Consider the following 17,639-nt stretch of genomic DNA (forward strand, 5'->3'; position numbering starts at 1 on the left):
CTTTCTTCAGCTATGTTGACCCGAAGTGCTTCTAACTCCACCTCTTTGTTAGCACAACAGCCTCAGATACGCGTAGCTCCTCTTGAGCTTACAGAAGCTTGGTGTCGGGAGAGCCATGTGACGTAAAATTGGCAAAAGTCAAAGGGAGAGAGGTAGCCTACCCTGTTTAGTCTCGGAGGCTTTGGGCACTTTCATTAGCCGAGTTCAACCCGTGCGCTGATTTACATAATAGGTTGACCTCGCAGGTGACCTCAGACACGCAGTAGTACTGCGCACCTAATGCTAGTGATCCCCTAACTGCCTCGAGGCAAGTGGATCATCCGCATCCTCTTTGTGAACTGAACGTGATTGTAATATGGGCAGTCTAGAAGCCTTGCGGCGACTAGATGGCGGAATGTTGGTCCAAAATAGTCAATATTTGCCCGCTCCGTCGTGGACACGATTCCCATGCCATCATCATCAACCAAAAAAATTTGCATCGTCGCAGACTTGCAGTAAAGCAGATACTTACTGGGCAACCATCGATAACAGCCACGAATGCTACACCATGCCTCATGCAAAACATGCTGGTGATGGAATAGAAGGGCGTAAGATGTGACAACGCACATCATGAAAGACGCATGTTATGATAGGTCATGATCTGGAATTGAATTGAAGGCATATATACGTAGTGCCATCTCAACTTCTATCAACCACTCTCCCATCTCCCATCTTCCATCATGAGCTCCCCGCAGGATCGTGTGGGCCGTGTGATCCACCACAAGGATTATTACTTGCGTGGTGGGGATATGAATGTGTTGGTAAGTCCCAGAACATTTCTTGATCCATCCATTCTCATCTGGGGCGAACGTCGTAGATCGGGAACTATCACTACCGCATACACAGCCACTTCTTCTACCGTGAATCGTTGATATGGCGCCAGATGCTAGATGCCTCCCCCGATGGTGGGGAGCACGGCACGACTGATGCTCCGAGTCCATTCACCCTCGACGACGTCAAAAGTGAAGACTTTGACCGCTTCCTCTGGGTGATATATAATCCGTATGTGCGATCTCTGAGTTTACTGCCCCTGCTCAAACGTGATTCCAGCCAATATTCACTCTACGATGCCCCCGCTGAGACATGGCTAAGCATCCTAGACCTAGCTCATCGATGGAACTTCTGTAACATTAAAGACTTCGCTATTCGCGAGCTCGAGAAACTCAACATCGAGCCGATCGACAAGATCGTGGCATACCACGATTATAAGATCAACAAAACTCTCCTTCTCCCTGCATACATCGCGATGTGCAAACGTGAAAAGCCTCTGTCCCTTGCAGAGGGTACAAAGCTCGGAATGGAAACCGTCCTCCGCCTTGCCGACGCACGCGAGCGTGCTCGGCAGCAAGCCGCGGAGAACGGCATTCGCTCGCCAACGTTCGACGATTTCCAGGATATACAGATGGAGGATATGGTAAGGGAGGTGTTTGGCATTCCGCCGAGACCGATGTCGCCCGGGTGGCACTCCAGAAACTCGTCCGGTGTGATCAACGGTTTCGGCGGGACGCTCCATCAGAATGGCTTTGGCTTCACTCAGAAAGCCAATGGAGAGACAACATCTGGCTTGAATGGTCAGAATGGTCATGATTCAACGACCCACAAGCCATTTGAATCCTTGCACGTACTTACTGGCGCGACGGAGCCACCTGCAACTAATGGTTCAACGACCAAGACTGAGGGCAAGAAGCCACAAGCTCCATCAAAAGACGATAAACCCTCGTCTGAAGCGAACGGGGCTTCTTCCCAACAAGCTCCGTCTGGTGCCGCTGACAACAAAGGAGGCGCGGCGGGTAAGGCTAATGGCGCAGGTGAGTGACTGGCCAACCCGTCTCGATTGACTTGTTCTGATTCGCAGGTCCCTTCGTCATCGTAGGGAAAGGCAAATGAGGATGGCTGGACGGGTCTCATGTGTAGCTGGCATCATAGTTTGTGTCGTTGTTTTCGAGGTTTAATTATGTTATCGAGGCACCTTGCTACGTCAGTGGTTCAACCATCGTTTCAGTACATTACTTTGTGGGAATATTCCTCAAGGAAAATTATACACTGTATATGCATGGTTGAGTGAGAGTTATCTAGTTAGACAAGCAGGTTGTTCGAAGAGGACGATGACGAATTTCCACCAAGAATTAGTCAACTCAGTCAAAGTAATCTTTAAGAAAAACACGGTACCGGTACATGTGCGCGGTTAAGTGAGAGCATTCTCTGCTGATGGGGATATGACCTTCACTTAACCGTCACATAGTATCCCACCATGTTGATGAAGATCTTACAGTACCATGGAATCTGGATGGAGGTGATCAATCGATTGACGTTTGTTGACGACAAATTCTCCAACGCCCTCAAATTCAACAACATCAAACAACACCACACAAATGTCTCCTCCACTACGCGACCCAACATCCGACTCCGAAGACGACGACCCAGACTACGCGCCTCCTTCTCACCAAGGTATGAACCACAGGCCATCCTATCGATCATCCCCTTCCCTGACCAAACAAACACGCATATATCAGACTCGGATTCAGATAGTTCCGGAGACGAAGATGGAAATGCAGATGCTAACGTGCCGAATGAAGTAAAAGAAGAAGATCTAGTCGAGAAGAAAAAGTGAGGTGGTGTCGTGTGACTCTGTGCGTCAGATATACTTATCCTGTTGTATAGAGCGCGTGATGCTTTATGGGTCAGTTTTCAGGCGTCAGTCGCCACGCCACCGCTTGCAAAGGTCGTCGAGGAGCCGCCAAAGAAGCTCGTGAAGATCGAGAAACGTTACCTTTTCGCAGGGAAGAATATCGTGTATGTCTGTCCGCTCGTTTGTTCTTTGTCATAGCGTGCTTAGTGATGTGAAGAGAAGTGGTTGAAGTCGCTGAGGACTCGGAAGAAGCGAAGAAGTGGCCACGGTGGGATCCGTCAGAGCCTTCGTCTGCTGCTGCACCCGCTCTTGATTCTTCGTCTTCGACTACCGATGCGAACGCGACGGCATTGAGTTCAGAAGCTCCGGTACAATTTACAGCACAGAAATCTACTACGAGAAAACCTCCAGGCCCTCGCAAACCTCGCACGTCGTTGGCTGACATACCCACTCAAAAGGCCAAGAAGATCACTACTCTAGATAAATCTGCAATGGACTGGCGCACGCATGTGACGTCTAGTGATGCCAAGGACGAGCTTGATGCTAACCGACGCGGAGGTGGTTACTTGGAAAAGATGGACTTTTTGAAAAGAGTCCAGGACAGAAGAGAGGATGCGTATGAAGCGAGCAAGTCGAACAAAAGGCGGAGAACATGAGGTATGAGGAAATGTTGGTATTGTAGTGGAATTGTTGTAGGATAATACATGTTTTACTGTACCAATACAGGTATATCAAGAATGGTCATACCTACGTTCACATCGCAGATGCTGAGGAAGGTAATCAAAGAGGGGCAAGATGGGTCAAGAACTTGAAGCAATGGACGCGAGGAACTGTTCAAAGAGGGGCGAATCGCGAAACCGGTATAACAAGTATGAAGATTGACGAGATACTTCAGGCCATTCATGTTCGGCATGTAGCCTTATGCTCGGACCAATGCGACTTTTGGCATCCGCCATCGCAATACCTAGAGAATCACTGATCAATCATCCACCTATGACAAGAATCGATAAACCAGTCACCTCGCTTTCTCGCAACCACTACACTTCCTCAATGCGGCACTAGGATTACTGCACCACGAACATCTGTACAACGCCACCGTGTTCGGGCTAACTCGAGGGTGAGAGCACCTCTGTGGATAATGCTCGTCTTCCTTTCCATGATCAAGATGAAGGTCATCAAGCCACGCGGCAAGATCGTCTTCAGCTTTCTCCAACGAGATGGGCCGCTCATCCGTCATCACCTCGTCAAAGCGTGCCACCAGATCCTTCCATTCCTGCACAGCAATCGGGTAGCGCTTGACGATGTTTTGCTGCGTCAGGCGCAACTGCGTTCTCGGAGGAATAGTGCCCAGCAGTATGCTAAACTCGTCGGCGTACCCTAGCTTCTTGAATGCGACCTGTGCTCGGTTGTTGTAGAGAGATCGTCGAATGCCAAAGCCGGTGGACATACCTGGAGCTCTTGGAGGTCCGCTGGCGTCTCTGGTCCTTTGATGGTAAGAGTGAGGCAGATGTACCAGTATAACACGTTCTTCATGTGTCTTGCATCTGGGGGAGCCTCCGTAACGTAAGACTTTGCGTCCTCCATCGCGCTCATGAGGAACGCAACGCCCTCGTCATATTTCCTATCTCCTGGACTGGATTCCTGAATACGACATACCCCTAGATTGCCCGCAAGCTCGACAGCACGGTGCAAGAGCCCAAAGCGTACGAACGGCGTCATCTTCGGGCACTTCAAGCCTTTCTTCGCAGAACGCAAGCCCTCGTAGTGGTCTTTACCCAACGTGATCACGTAGTAGAAGTATGCGAACTTGGGGTTGCGTTGAATACCACGTTTTGCAGCTTCGATGGCATCGGGAATGCGTGTTCTGATGATGAAAAACTTTGCGGTAATCATGTCTGCAAGATCTTCCTCTCCTGGACGACCCTTTTCACGGATGGCTCTAGCACAATGAGGCAGCGCATCGGACCACATGATGAATGGTAAACCTATGTCCCTGTTGAGTTCTATACGTCCAGTGTTGGGATCTTGCATCTGGAAACCAGCCTTCTGCGATAGAGAACTCGGTTCTGGTGATGAGTTCTGCGAGCTTGAGACCAAGACTATAAAGATCTTTGTCCTGTGCACATTTCATCATAGCCTTTTGGTTGTCGGCGGTCGAGGTCATTGTAAGAAATGTTTCACAGCGCATCGTGCCGTAATCTGTCAAGATATCGACGAGATGGTCAGGGAAACGGCGTTCGATTGCTGCCATGAGCTTGTGAGGGTCGAAATGTCTCTGGTCTTCCTCCGAAGACAAGGCTTCGAGACGAAGCAGGCCACCCAGCGCGCTGACACGCACGGTAAGGTCTGCACTCCGCAGGCAGGCTACAAGCAGGTTTTGAAGTGCTGAGTTATCCTTGCACTCGCTCCAACAATGGAGAACAGGGTGCGTGAGCAACTCTAGGCCATGATGCAAGAGCTGAATGGTAACGCCAGGCTTGCGCATGAAATCTATTATGACTGGAATCAAGACTTTGATGTTGGCCGCTTTGATATATTTCGGGGCTGGCACATCTTCCTGGTTGATCGCAGCGCCGATAGCATGGGCCATGGTAGAAATCGCCATCTCGGCAGCCCAGAGGTCGTCTGGGTTTTCTTGTATGACCTTGAGTAGGGAAGGGGATTCGAGTGAGATTTCTTTGCGAATATCGACACCCCCATGATGCGTCACGGTTGTAAGTGCGCGGAGAGCAAGATAACGCGTGGAAGGAATGTTGATCAAAGGGGTGATCTTGGACACCAAACCTGTGATATGGTCAGTGCAGGTTACTGAGAGAACCGTGTCGTCGACTCATACCTTTCTTAAAGAGCTTGTCCCGGAGGATAGCATCGGCACACATCTTGGTGTAGATGCCGACGATTGCCCCGGTAATCTTCTCGTTTCTTATATTTGCGACGTATACATCGTCGATGTTATGATACACTTCGTTGAAGCTGACGTGGACTTTCTTCAGGCCGCTTCGTTTGGAGAGATCTTTGTGAAATAGAGTTAGGACTCGGAACGGAATAACAAAGGCGCTGTACTCGCCTGGTAACTGGAGGAACTCGCATAGTATCTTGATTCTAGCATTCCATCCTTCGGTTCTCTCTATATCGTCTACCAACCCGACAAACTCCTCTGATGGAGCACGCGCCACAGAGTGAACGTTGACGATTGGCTTTGGCTTTTTTGCCTTCGTCTTTCCACGAGAACCTGGCATGTGGACTGGAATAACCACAGATAGCGATCAAGTGAAAGAGGATGAAGTGCCAAGCTGGGAGTTTCGCAGCTGGTGGTGATTCGCAACTTGAACCAAGCAAGTAGTATAACGCCCAATATAATGATTATGTAGTGGATAGACGCCGGTACTAGTAGTGTTAAAGCCTTGCTCATCGATTACCGGCACCGACCGTCTCCAATGGATTTGCTGCGTCGTGTCATCCTGCTCAGTACTCTGAATGAGATTTTGACTCGACTAGAGTTGGATTAAAATTGGTGGTCCAAAAAAAGAATTCTAACTGCCAAGCTCCGATACTACTAGTTGTCGGGAGTCGATTACCTGCGCTTGATTAATGCAAGGGGTTCCAGTTGTGTTCCCTGTCCAACGGATCTTCAATGGGGTGACTTTCACACTGAACGCCCGGCTGGCGTTTCCTTGTGAGCTCTAGTCAGGGAATCGGCTCATCGCAAAGCGTCCGTACCACAGCCGGCGGCAGTACCAGTGCCAGTAATGAATTCTTTGACATGGATGTATGATCACACATATTTTTGAACCAAGGTACATTGTAAAACATGAACACTTGCCATCCATTATAATTATATGTAACGTTCAAATTTCAAATATCACGATCATGATCGAGCCTCGAGCCATGGTACCGTTAGCATTTGCATGTAATAGGATACATTGCATATGGCGGCGGCAACCTGCGAACTGTGAGTAGTACTTTCAGGCTACTTTATCCGACTCGGGGCCCCTTCGAGTCCGACACCAATATTGGCAGTCTTCCTCACCGAGATATCCCGAGTCCGATGATATCATATACCGTGTGTTTTTAATACAGCCTTGGCAAGAACGACCGCTGGCCAAGTCCTGGCCGTACAGTAGATCGAGATATCTAGGATATCGATGACCCGGTGAACATATGATCATGAGGATGTAACATATGGTTGAACATCGCCTGGCATTGCTGAGGCCTAGGTGTGGCTATATGGGGTGACCCGAGGCCTATTTCATTCAAGAAACGGAACAAGCACAGATTCATGCACTGGCAATCCACGACGATTCTTTGAGGGAATAAGGCAGAAGTTCGAACCCGCTGACGAAGTCGAAATCCGTCATCTCATGGCTAGATGCCATCACAGCCTGAGGAAGCATTGAAGGAGGACAATGGGAAGCACGAGTTGAACTTGAAGCTAAGAGCCTATGACAAACTATCTCGTGGGAAACAAACTGTAGCTTAGTACTCCAAACCCATGTACGTACAATCAAACAATAGGGTTTCTCGCTAACGGTCACTGCCTAGGCTAGTCGACAATCGCCGAGTAGCTCACATTGTAGATCAGTGGTTGTAGTCTACTGCAGCTGGCTGGCATCCTAGCTGCAATTGAAATAAAGTTTGATTCAAAAGTCTACTACTCTAGTACCACCCGTGTCCATAAATTCTCACAGTATAATTTGTGGCTAAGCATTCGTTCGTCTGTTCGAAATTCTGAATTTTCCTGACTACTGAGAGCACTGCCAGACTCCAGACGGTTGAACCTGCTTATTTTCTTTGGTTCGAACTTTATAGTTACTTTACTTTAGTGGTCTTTATTTATAGTAATTTGATACCTTATAGCACAAATAATAGTAATTTTTAGAGTGATTGCCAGGCTTCAAACGGCAGACAGCGCGTGCCATCCAGTTGAGTAACTTCGACGACTTGAAGGTGAAAGCAAAAAAACCGCCCGTTTGGCGCCGGAGGCTATTGTTGGTCAACGAAGGTTTCTGGGTGGGGTTTGAAAGGATTTGTTTCCCACGGGGGTTTTCTCAGCGGATATGAGATAACTCGCATTAATATTGGCGGTGCGAGCCTGTTTTGTGGGAGTCGGATTATCTTTGTAGACGTTTGATATGTACCTGGAGTGCCTCTAATAATTTTTCAATGGGGCCCGCAAGGGTAGCACCGAGATTCAAAGTTCATCGAAAGGATTTTTCAAAGGTAACAAAATGACACCCGGCCGTAACGGATCCTGGAACTGTCAAACTTACATAAGCTTTTAAACCTTAATATACAGCCACTTGAGCTTACACCCACTCCTCTTGGCGCATCGCAGCCAACAGTATGCCATCCGTAAACCATGTGCACATCTAAAACGGCAGGCGAGGCAGGACCAGAGGATTAAGGTGGTATGCCTCACATCATGATTTCAGAGGCACGGGCACAGGGGCGGTCACCGTACATAAACATCAGCGGCTGGGTTGTCTTACAAAATGGCGCTCTATAGCTCTCTGTAGTGAATTACCTTTCACCGATGAAAAAAGCGTAAAAATTTATTTCCATCTTATCATTTTACCTGTCATGCATTATCCAGTTTGTAAATGGATATCGTATGGTAAGTTTTTCTCTGGCATTCATGCTTGAGTCCTCGATATGATGTATAACGTTCATGCATGCTACGGCGATCAAGAATCGTGCACTTAAAATCAGTGGTGAACGTTTAGTATGTAGTATATTGATTCCGGCTGACCGAAGCATCATGTGATTATGTAATATCGCGGCGTAGTTCCACTATTGATGATTACGGAAGGTGAACCACGCTGCACACTGCGCATCATTAACGATCATGCCAGGATTTGCGGACCAAGCCATCCCACTTTATGGAAACTATCATGGGTACGTGTCGTAACAAATCCATCACATGTGTCTTTCGGCGGAGAATAATTGTATAGGTATTACTCTAAGCGTCCGTTCGTCCGAGATCCACGACTGGCTTTGCTCCCTGCTGAATTCTTCGTGGGCAAGCGAGTTCTGGATATTGGATGCAATGAAGGCTGGGTGACGTGTGAGATAGGTATGCTACCTTTAATGACGTGTTTCAGTATCCTATTTGTTCAGTTCAGAAACCAGGACAGTTCAAAGGAGCACGTCAGGTCGTTGGAGTCGATATTGACGATACTCTTATCAGAGCTGCCTGGAAAAGAAGGCGCACCGTATGGAGTCTTCAGTCTCCTGAGTATGGAAATAGCTTTGAGGAAAGTTGCCCTCCGCACAAGCGACAACGACTCCTCGGTGATGCGTCCACTACGGACGATCATAGTACTCACAATTATTTCCCTGCATCGTGCGAACATAGTTATGGCCCATTGCCCATACCAGATAGAGGATGCGGTGCTTTCCCTCACAACGTCACCTTTCGGACAGTTGATTGGGTGAAGGATAAGATTTCGGAAGACGACAATCAATACGACATTATTCTAGGGTATGTGTCATGGCTGTTGCTGATGCAGATGCAGAAAAACTCATCCGATGTGATAGGTTCTCGGTCTCTAAATGGATTCATCTAAATCACAAAGATGAAGGATTGAGAGAATTTTTTTGCCGAGTTCACCAATGTCTAAAATTAGGGGGTGTTTTCGTCCTTGAGCCACAACCTTGGGACACTTACTCAAAGGCTCGACGGATGAGCGAGACTCTCAAAGAGAACGCAAAATATCTACAACTCCGTCCAGATGGCTTTGGGAAACTATTGGAGGAGCTCGGATTTAGCCACGGTCAGCGTGTTGGAGTAACTGGCCGAGGCGGTGAGTTGCGTTCATTACCGAATGACTCGATCTTATCATATTGACAGGTTTCCGTCGCCCTGTTGATCTGTACTTGAAGCAACGATAGAACAAGATCTTGTTTGTCCCAAATCGAAAACTGCCCTTGCAGTGCTGCCACAACAATGGTGTGCATCATTCTTTACATTCACGAGTCACGTAAATCCACGGTGTCAATGGTTCGTTTGAAACTCGGGTCCCGACATGCTGTATTGTGTTTGTTTGTCTGATGACACGAAAATTTTATGCTAGTGCGCCTTTGAATATTATTTTTTTACACCGCTTTCCTACGAATGGTACCACGCTGATTTCATGCATAGATTGCGTACAAGTTCATTGTATCACCGAAGAAGCCCCGAGCGAATTGTGTGGATAGTTACTTGAGTCACTAGTTTCGCGGAGAACTGTGGGTGGCTGTGCATCCCGGGCAAGAAACGCACTCCCGAGCTAGGTAGCGGGATCGCACTTATCGCACAGGAAGAGCAAAGAAGATCCACTAAGCGTAAGGTCAGTACTGGTGTGTAGTACAAGCTTCATTTCCGGTACCTTCAAGCTAGTACAGTTGATGGCTGTGCATGGGTCCGGATGGGACATTCGTACCCCCGACCGAGAGTGCGGAGTCTGTGCTCGTAAGAGCACCGCATCGCTCGGTTTGCCAAGGTTTTGTATTCCGTTCAATCCGTAGGTTAGAACTCTGCTGCGGAAAAGTCGTGAACATGTAAATTTTTATCACCTCACTGGTGTAGTCGGTCAGGAGCTCTCTGAGAGGTATGCGCCGTATTTTCCCCTTACCTCTCAAAATACTGATGAGTCATCAGTTGTCCTAACCTTGTGTATGATCCAATTCTCACGCCAGAGAAGGATCCATGATCGAGAAATCGTCTTGAACTCTGCTTTGGCGCTTTTCATCGGCGGTAGAAGGATTCGGGCGCCTCCTCAAGCGCTCAGTGCCGTCTGCCGAAGTTTCTAACAATTGAACCCGACGATTTCTTGCGGTTATAATGATCCGGCCCATCCGTGAAATATTTTTGATTAAAGATTAGATCGTGCAAAAGACTCAAAAATAACCCAGTCGATTTCAATTATTGTTGCCTGATTCGGACGGGGTCAAGAAGGCTATATGTATAAGTAGTGAGGATGTGTGCCGAGCAGTCATCCGTAGTCATCCGTCTCCCCACTCCAAGCATGACTAGATCCAGCAGACACGCACCCACTGGCAGGAGTCGCAAGATGCTCTTGCAGCGTCACTACCGCTGGAATGAAGCGGAAGACTTTTTGCAATTGCGACAGCTCATCAGAGCTATAACGCGGGAGGATCCTCACAAACGCCACGATATTCTGATAAAAGGTTGGTAGCTTAATATAAACTCCAGAGATTGAAGGGTTTTTGCTGACTCGAGAGAAGCTGCCAATACTATAAGGCAGCTTTTTGCAGATTACCATTCACTTCTTGCCGAACAGGCAGCTTCAACTTCGGCTTCGACTAGCACTGCTGGTAGTAACACTGGTTCTCCCATGCAATACCCTGCCTCGGTCCATCCAGGTGAGTTAGCTATTGGGCGTCGTTAGAATCTTGCTGATGATGAGCTAGTGCCATATGGTCCTACTGAGGGTTGGCTAGTGAACTATGACCTCCCGATGCCTACGCATCCAGATGTACCAGTGTTTTCTTCGCCAGATATAACACACGGCGACACGCACTTATATCCGAATTATGCTGCCACGAATTTGTCGAATATGGATGACTGGGATATCCCATCTAACTACCAGTCTGGATAATTCATCAGAATATATTGTATACTTCATAGTAGTGATAGCCTAACTTATTAGATATCCTGGCTTTGCATACTACCTGTACTAAAAGATGACTAGATCTATGATCATATCGGCTCGTTCTTATTGGTTAATTCGAGATCGATCGTAGTGAACTACGACGAGCTGCAGCGCTGAGGCGCAGGCGATCGCGGACTTCCAAACCAAATGCCACAGGCTTGGCATACGCACACAAGCCTAATCACTCCGATCATCCCCTTTGTCACAAAGATACTACGGTCACAGCTTGGTGATAAAGCAACGTGTAGTGGTGGAGCACAAAATGCAAGCGTCCCGTCTTCATCTTGAGTTATACCAAATGCGGCTTGTTCATATCGACTCGGACTTGATCGTGACTTTTTTAGATTTCAACCATTTCTACTAGCTGTAAATGCAGGTACAAATAACACAGAATAAACTTGGCCACGCTGATCGGGCTCACAAGCGGAAAATAATAGTAAGGCCGATGAGAACATTATTGCATGAGCGCCTCCGGAAATGTGCGTGCGCGTCAGATAATAGACGGTGAGTCTGTTGTGCTGTGGCCCAGAATCCGATCATCATTTGTCTGGGTGCCTCTTAGGACGTATTTGCAACCACTGACATGACACTGACGTCACTGTTTGTGTGGTAACAGATCCGGCGGACCTGCATGAGTTCAGGACGCCAATGTGATAATTTTGGGATGCTCGAATTCAAAATTTCCATATGGGTCCACCGCTCGATGGCTTGCATCAATACTTATCTCTCTCATACGCCCCCTTGCAACAGACTCATCAGCTTGTTGCTTGAGACCAGAAAGTTACCAGGGCATACTACAAGGCTAGCCCTCACATTTCCACTGGGGCGATGCTAATGTGGTGGCGTACGTCAGGTTTCTCCCGACTTCAACTCGAAGAAATAACAACAACAAGAACGGGGGTTGTTGTCATATATACGATCATTCTAATCATGCGATTCAAGATCGTACCAACGACGACTCGTTACCACCGCGTGTGAGACCATCATCAATCTGGGTTTTTGGAATCGACTTTCTCCAGCCCGAGGCCCATTGAAAATTGCACCTTACCGGATATAGGCTCGTGATGGAGATGTTGTGATATGAATTACTGTGTCAGGTTGTGCTCCATAACCTCCGCAAAGTTCGCATTGCATCACATTTTCGTGTCGAACCATGCACCAATCATGTATCACAAAGTACAAATTCCGTATCGTAAGGTGTAAACTATGCATCGCAAATCGACAAGCTTTGCATCACCGAGCACACCTTTTCGTCTCGCAAAGTTCGCGATATATTATTTCCTTGACGTCGACAATAATGCAAGCTACGAAGCTTGTGTAGCACCAAACTTGAAAAGCTACATACATTGTTGGGGCCAAATTTATCTCGCCTCGCCTTTCTTACTACACAGTGCCAATTCAGACCTCTGAGTTGACGGCCCCGCTAGTCTCCTCCGCCTATTTTTTTAACAAGGTATGATTACGCTGGGTCACCGTATGAGTTTGACAGTGAGATGCTGGGAGGCCTGAGGTATCATTAAAATTTATACGACCGCAAACATAAGCCGACACCTGTTACATTGTAACATTCGAACACCCCAATATCATTTTCTGGAAAATTCAAATCCAGCCTAGCACAGGTACACCCGTGGATCGACTCGAACACGTACCTGTATCTGCACTAACCCGCGGTGTGGCATTTACCCGCGGGTACACATACAAAAGATAGTAACACTACGTAGGTCTTGAAACCATGACAGGAAGGCATCATTTCCTGAAAAATTCGAATCTGATTGGCCTATCTAGCTCGGAACTAGCCGTCATGAATGCAGCTAGTGTGAGGACGAGTGCGGTGCTACTAACAATTTGAATAGAGAGCCAAGTACTCTCGAGTTGAACCGCATTCGACGAGCGAAGCGCACACTGTGACTGGACTCTGGAGTCAAGGCCTTGAAATGAATGTAATCACGAGACTCACTAGTCACGTGCAAGGCAACACCGTTCGAACTGCTTTTCCTTTTGCTTTTTGGGGCTCCAGTCCAATGTGTACACCCGTACCATGGCGAGTGCGGTGTGGCTTCAGCGACCCGCGGGTTCGCTTGTGCTTAACCCAGTGTCCGCAACTTGCCATGTCCATATCAATGGGCGCTGGGTCACAGTAATAATCCAGTTGAAATCCCTACCGATTATTCAAACCAGGCCACACGTCGCCAGCGCTGGCCGTTCTCATCAAATATAACCTTTCTTACAGGTAAGCAGCCCTAGACCTAGAACCGCCAAGGGTGGCAACCTCGGACTTGTTCTGCTGCTGCCTTCCAGCGTCTCATCATAAAGCTATGGACGCCTTGCAGTATGCTATCATCAAAGAGCATCGATCATTATGCATGGTGATGCATCTGGAGTCATGGGTGGGTGAAATGGACAGTTATTTGTCTCATCTTGTGCTTCATATTGCGTAGTACTGATTGATTTGAAGCCTGGCAGTTGTGTGGCTACCATGACATTTCGCCTGTCAACGCCCACAAACCTTCGATCTTTCTTTCTCTGTTAATACTATGTTCTTCATTCTGTAAGTTACCCTCCGCTTACTTATCAACTCAGCGTGCGTTATATGGCGGGCTTGTACAGGATCTATAAAAAAAAGTGGAGTCAGCCGACACAAGCCGAAACCTGTTCTGAACATGTGACTGCATTTAGTGTATCAGAAACGCTTATCTTGGTTTACATTTTACTTCTGTTCCACTAATCACGTTGTCAATCACCAGCACCGTAAGCTCACCATACATAGACAGGCGGTGTTGATCCCCAGTGAAAACCCACTATGGCGTGGCACGATGGGATCTGATTATTTTCTGATTGTAACATCGTTGATAGGGTGAAATAGGGTAGATTATGAAAAGCAAATTGTAGCCACATTGTTTAGCGTCGTTCCTTGCGTCACTTTGCATCGTCCTTACATTACAGTTTGTCGTTTTGCATCGTTTCTTCCGATCCTTCAGAGCTTCGCATCATATCGCGCGCACATTGCATTGTATTTGCAGAACTCTCACACAATGTGTGATGGTGTGGCATGACATCATCATTAACATTGTATTTGAGTCGTACGACTTAGTCATTTTCATCTTATCTTCTTACTACTACAATGTCGTCTCCCTCTGTACTATCATCATTTTTTATGGAGTCTCCCCACGCCAATTTTTTTGTCTCCCAAGGCCATACGTGTAAGTGGTATTGTTATCATTCATAAACAGGCTTGATTTTTTTAACAGGAATCGAAAGGGTGGGTATATGCGTTCGAAGAGCACACATGGGCACCCGCCAGTTCCACCCGAGTCATTGGAGGGTCTCTGGCATCTTTTCTTCGCCAAAGGCTGTCAGTGTGAGTCTTCTTGCTCTCATCTTTTGGCCTGCTTACTGGACGCTGATGGTGCTCTGCTCTGGTCATGGCATGCTCTCAGACGGTGCGTGATCTCGTCTTCCGAGCCTTCTTAGCGAACACTGACTCTCTACTTAGCGTTCCCCCATATTTCACTCTATCTTCGATGGATTCACGCACACATTGTTTCCTATATTCTTTACAGTGACCCGTTAATATCCGCAGGGAAACGGGTACAGGTGCGAGTACGACTGCCCACACCCATAGGTTTACCCATCTGGACGTTCCAGCTGCTATGCGCCCTGCACCTGCCTGTATGCTGCCGCAATACCTAGTACTACTCATGTCATACACTGTCGTAGCATGTCGTTTCTCGTCATATCAATCCATGTATTCTACTGTACTAAATTATATGGTGTTATATGATTTTATCTGAAAATTGAACGAAAAACTTATGTCGTCGTCGGAGATCGTGCCCCATCATGCAATATATGTGATTCCTACCGACGTCATATGTCTGTCTCTGATTTTTTACGTAGGTGAGAAAAAAAAAAACATATCACGCCCGTTCTCATCGTGCCACACCATAGTGGGGTTGATCCCCGACACCACTATTTGGGTAACGTTTAGAATATTCTAGATATGCGTTCCAAACCCGTACCGCTCGCACAAAGTCTACCAACTTGGCCGAACCTCCAAAGTTAAGGTTTAGAACAAAATATATGTAGAATTTGCGGGAAGTTAGCCATTTAGTGGTTTTTAGGTTCTATAGAAAATAAATGTCATGTTTGTCAAATCATGCGTGAAAAACCGATTCCGGTTGCCGACTCATGATATCGATGTGTCAGAACTTTACTGTCAGCCATGATCCGACCGTTGTCCGACCGCTTGAACACTACGATAATACGAGCAGGCTGCTGGCTCGACTTCTTATTCAAAAGTTGTTATCAACTCACATGATATTGCTTGACCGTCGTTGTGCGCTATCTTCTGCAGAGGCCGTCCCACACCTGAAACGTAGGGCGCATATGGCACCCTCCTAGCCTCCACCACGAAATACTCAGCCATTTCGAAAGTATCTGCATATGCTCCCGTGACTGTTGTGTCGCAAGCCAGGTGACGCATTGAGCTTGGAAGGAAGCTGTGCTGCGTGCGTGCTTCGACGTTCGCACAAGTGGTGGACCCACGTGGAGAAGGAAATCAAAATCATCGAGGCTGTTCTGTGGGGCGGCTTAGGCGAGGACGGGATCATGCGTGAGTGTTTTTGCTGAGACATGAATCATAATACTAATCGTAGGTAGCAATCTTGGCCGCCTTTGCCAATGTCACGGGCTACAACAGGTACTACTCAGCAGACGAAGATGTTGACTGCATTGTTCGCCGTGTATGTGGTGATTGAGCCTGGAACGTGTCAGGCGGTGCGAAAGGTCTACTGTTGTGTCTTTAAACATAACCTGGAATACAGGACTGTGAGCAGCGCTGGGGTCCAACATGAAGAAGACATGGGGGAGCCCGAAGTAGCCATAGTAGTTCTGAATCTCGTTGCGCAACGACGGTTTGAATACCTGAGAGCCAGATATACGAGCAGACGACGTGGTCACTTGCCGCAGAAGCTTCATCACATTCTGCTCTTCAGGAGGTTGGACAACTTCAAGTTGCTCTCCCGTTCAAGGCAAGACGTTGCAGCACCTCCGAAGAGACACTTATTAATCGACGAGCAATTGTGTTGAAGCTGGCCTTCCTGACCGTGGAAACAATAAGCACTAGGTAGAAACTGGGCCAAATACAATCGCCGTCGAATTTCACATGCCAGATAATCGAAGGTACCGGGGGCTGGCGTGGCTGAGTGCCGTTGCATCTAGTAGTTGGGGTCGCATCCTCGCTTTGTGCCAGGATTCCCAGGAAGATTTTCATTGGCATTAATGATACGTTGACGGATCTGTGACCCTTTGTCATAAGCTAAGACCTGCCAGGATATTATGTACTCGAGCTCAGCCCAGTCTAGTGCTGCCACTCGTGGAACCTCTGGAACGATGACATCAGCCTCGTTGACATCTCTTTCGCTAGCGAGTAGAACAGTACTCAATTGACAACATCGCTCACGCAACAAGTCCCGAACTTTGGACACCGAATTTCTTTGGGATCAGCAGTTGTAGAACACACACTTGTTTCATAACTCTCGAAACACGCAGCTGTTTCGCGGAGACGATGATTGAGAGTTTTATCCAGACATGAGTCCACACTTGGACCGCCATTTAATTTCGCCTATGGACAGTTCCCAATTTATATTCATTTTAAATGAGATCACCACGCACATTATAAACATTTGAGCGAGAATATTGCCGCGACGGTCATTTACGATTCCGCTGACGGGGTGTCACTGTTAGTTTCCTCGCAGTCCGTTAAGTCATTCTTCTTCACTCGCATGTGTTTCCCCACCGATACATTTCCCGCTACGTCGTTCGCATTCGCATTGCATGCGAGCATCCGAATCAACACGTTGAGTGTCGCATAAACTTCGGGATGTTCCCGAAAGAACGTATACACAGGTTGTGCCCCCCACCCTACGGAATATCCACGACCAGATTGTACGTTTTATGCAACCGACCTGTCGCGGCGATGAGGTCTTGCCCGCCCTGATTTAGGCTGTGGTGGGCCTAGTGGCAAAAATGAAGGCAGGGTAACTTGATCATCGTTATCTAACAATGATAGAAAAACCAGGATGACAGGGTCTTGGTCTTGGCCGAACGATTGCAAACGGGACGCACAAGGTTCATGGAGGTGATAAGAAGATCGACGGAAACATCATGAATGACACCTTTCCGCGGAATTAACCGAGAGCTATATAGCACGTTTTAAGGTTGGGAGAGTCAGTAGTGAGAAATTAAATGACAAAACTCTGGCCTCACTCTCAGGGAAGTGGTCAACTTTCGACTCATCCCCGAGTTCACAGGACTGACTG

General features: G+C 47.6%; 6 protein-coding genes across 6 annotated transcripts; 5 read left to right on the forward strand and 1 right to left on the reverse strand.

Moving 5' to 3' along the window:
• Nucleotides 1–719: 719 nt before the first annotated feature.
• Nucleotides 720–1,855, forward strand: EDB93DRAFT_1091189 (uncharacterized protein; the record flags this gene model as incomplete). The annotated part of the gene is made up of 3 exons (XM_041446329.1): nucleotides 720–800; nucleotides 857–1,041; nucleotides 1,090–1,855. The coding sequence occupies 3 exons, from the start codon at nucleotides 720–722 to the stop codon at nucleotides 1,853–1,855; spliced, it is 1,032 nt and encodes a 343-aa protein (XP_041304361.1).
• Nucleotides 1,856–2,106: 251 nt separating this feature from the next.
• Nucleotides 2,107–3,532, forward strand: EDB93DRAFT_766234 (bucentaur or craniofacial development-domain-containing protein). The gene is made up of 5 exons (XM_041457385.1): nucleotides 2,107–2,487; nucleotides 2,553–2,646; nucleotides 2,701–2,832; nucleotides 2,886–3,337; nucleotides 3,395–3,532. Exons 1-4 carry the CDS (start codon nucleotides 2,412–2,414, stop codon nucleotides 3,322–3,324), a joined length of 741 nt encoding a protein of 246 aa, XP_041304362.1. The 5' UTR covers nucleotides 2,107–2,411; the 3' UTR covers nucleotides 3,325–3,337; nucleotides 3,395–3,532.
• On the reverse strand, nucleotides 3,341–6,275 carry EDB93DRAFT_766241 (uncharacterized protein). Its single transcript, XM_041457386.1, has 6 exons — nucleotides 5,736–6,275; nucleotides 5,505–5,681; nucleotides 4,712–5,452; nucleotides 4,118–4,653; nucleotides 3,688–4,064; nucleotides 3,341–3,632 (listed from the first exon to the last, which is right to left on the reverse strand). Exons 1-6 carry the CDS (start codon nucleotides 5,905–5,907, stop codon nucleotides 3,569–3,571), a joined length of 2,067 nt encoding a protein of 688 aa, XP_041304363.1. The 5' UTR covers nucleotides 5,908–6,275; the 3' UTR covers nucleotides 3,341–3,568.
• A 2,238-nt stretch (nucleotides 6,276–8,513) lies between these two features.
• EDB93DRAFT_1253686 (Bicoid-interacting protein 3-domain-containing protein) lies at nucleotides 8,514–9,559 on the forward strand (the record flags this gene model as incomplete). The annotated part of the gene is made up of 5 exons (XM_041453492.1): nucleotides 8,514–8,563; nucleotides 8,620–8,741; nucleotides 8,786–9,149; nucleotides 9,206–9,471; nucleotides 9,519–9,559. 5 exons carry the CDS (start codon nucleotides 8,514–8,516, stop codon nucleotides 9,557–9,559), a joined length of 843 nt encoding a protein of 280 aa, XP_041304364.1.
• A 953-nt stretch (nucleotides 9,560–10,512) lies between these two features.
• On the forward strand, nucleotides 10,513–11,378 carry EDB93DRAFT_766267 (uncharacterized protein). Its single transcript, XM_041457387.1, has 3 exons — nucleotides 10,513–10,837; nucleotides 10,895–11,032; nucleotides 11,081–11,378. Exons 1-3 carry the CDS (start codon nucleotides 10,627–10,629, stop codon nucleotides 11,266–11,268), a joined length of 537 nt encoding a protein of 178 aa, XP_041304365.1. The 5' UTR covers nucleotides 10,513–10,626; the 3' UTR covers nucleotides 11,269–11,378.
• Nucleotides 11,379–14,607: 3,229 nt separating this feature from the next.
• EDB93DRAFT_1167543 (uncharacterized protein) lies at nucleotides 14,608–15,116 on the forward strand (the record flags this gene model as incomplete). Its single annotated transcript, XM_041450240.1, has 2 exons — nucleotides 14,608–14,762; nucleotides 14,816–15,116. Coding segments are annotated over 2 exons (352 nt in total), but the record flags the coding sequence as incomplete, so codon positions are not given.
• Nucleotides 15,117–17,639: the final 2,523 nt, after the last annotated feature.

The sequence above is a fragment of the Suillus bovinus genome, assembly GCF_016758785.1.
Source record: "Suillus bovinus strain UH-Sbo-P2 chromosome Unknown EDB93scaffold_62, whole genome shotgun sequence".
Classification (NCBI taxonomy): Eukaryota; Fungi; Basidiomycota; class Agaricomycetes; order Boletales; family Suillaceae; genus Suillus; species Suillus bovinus.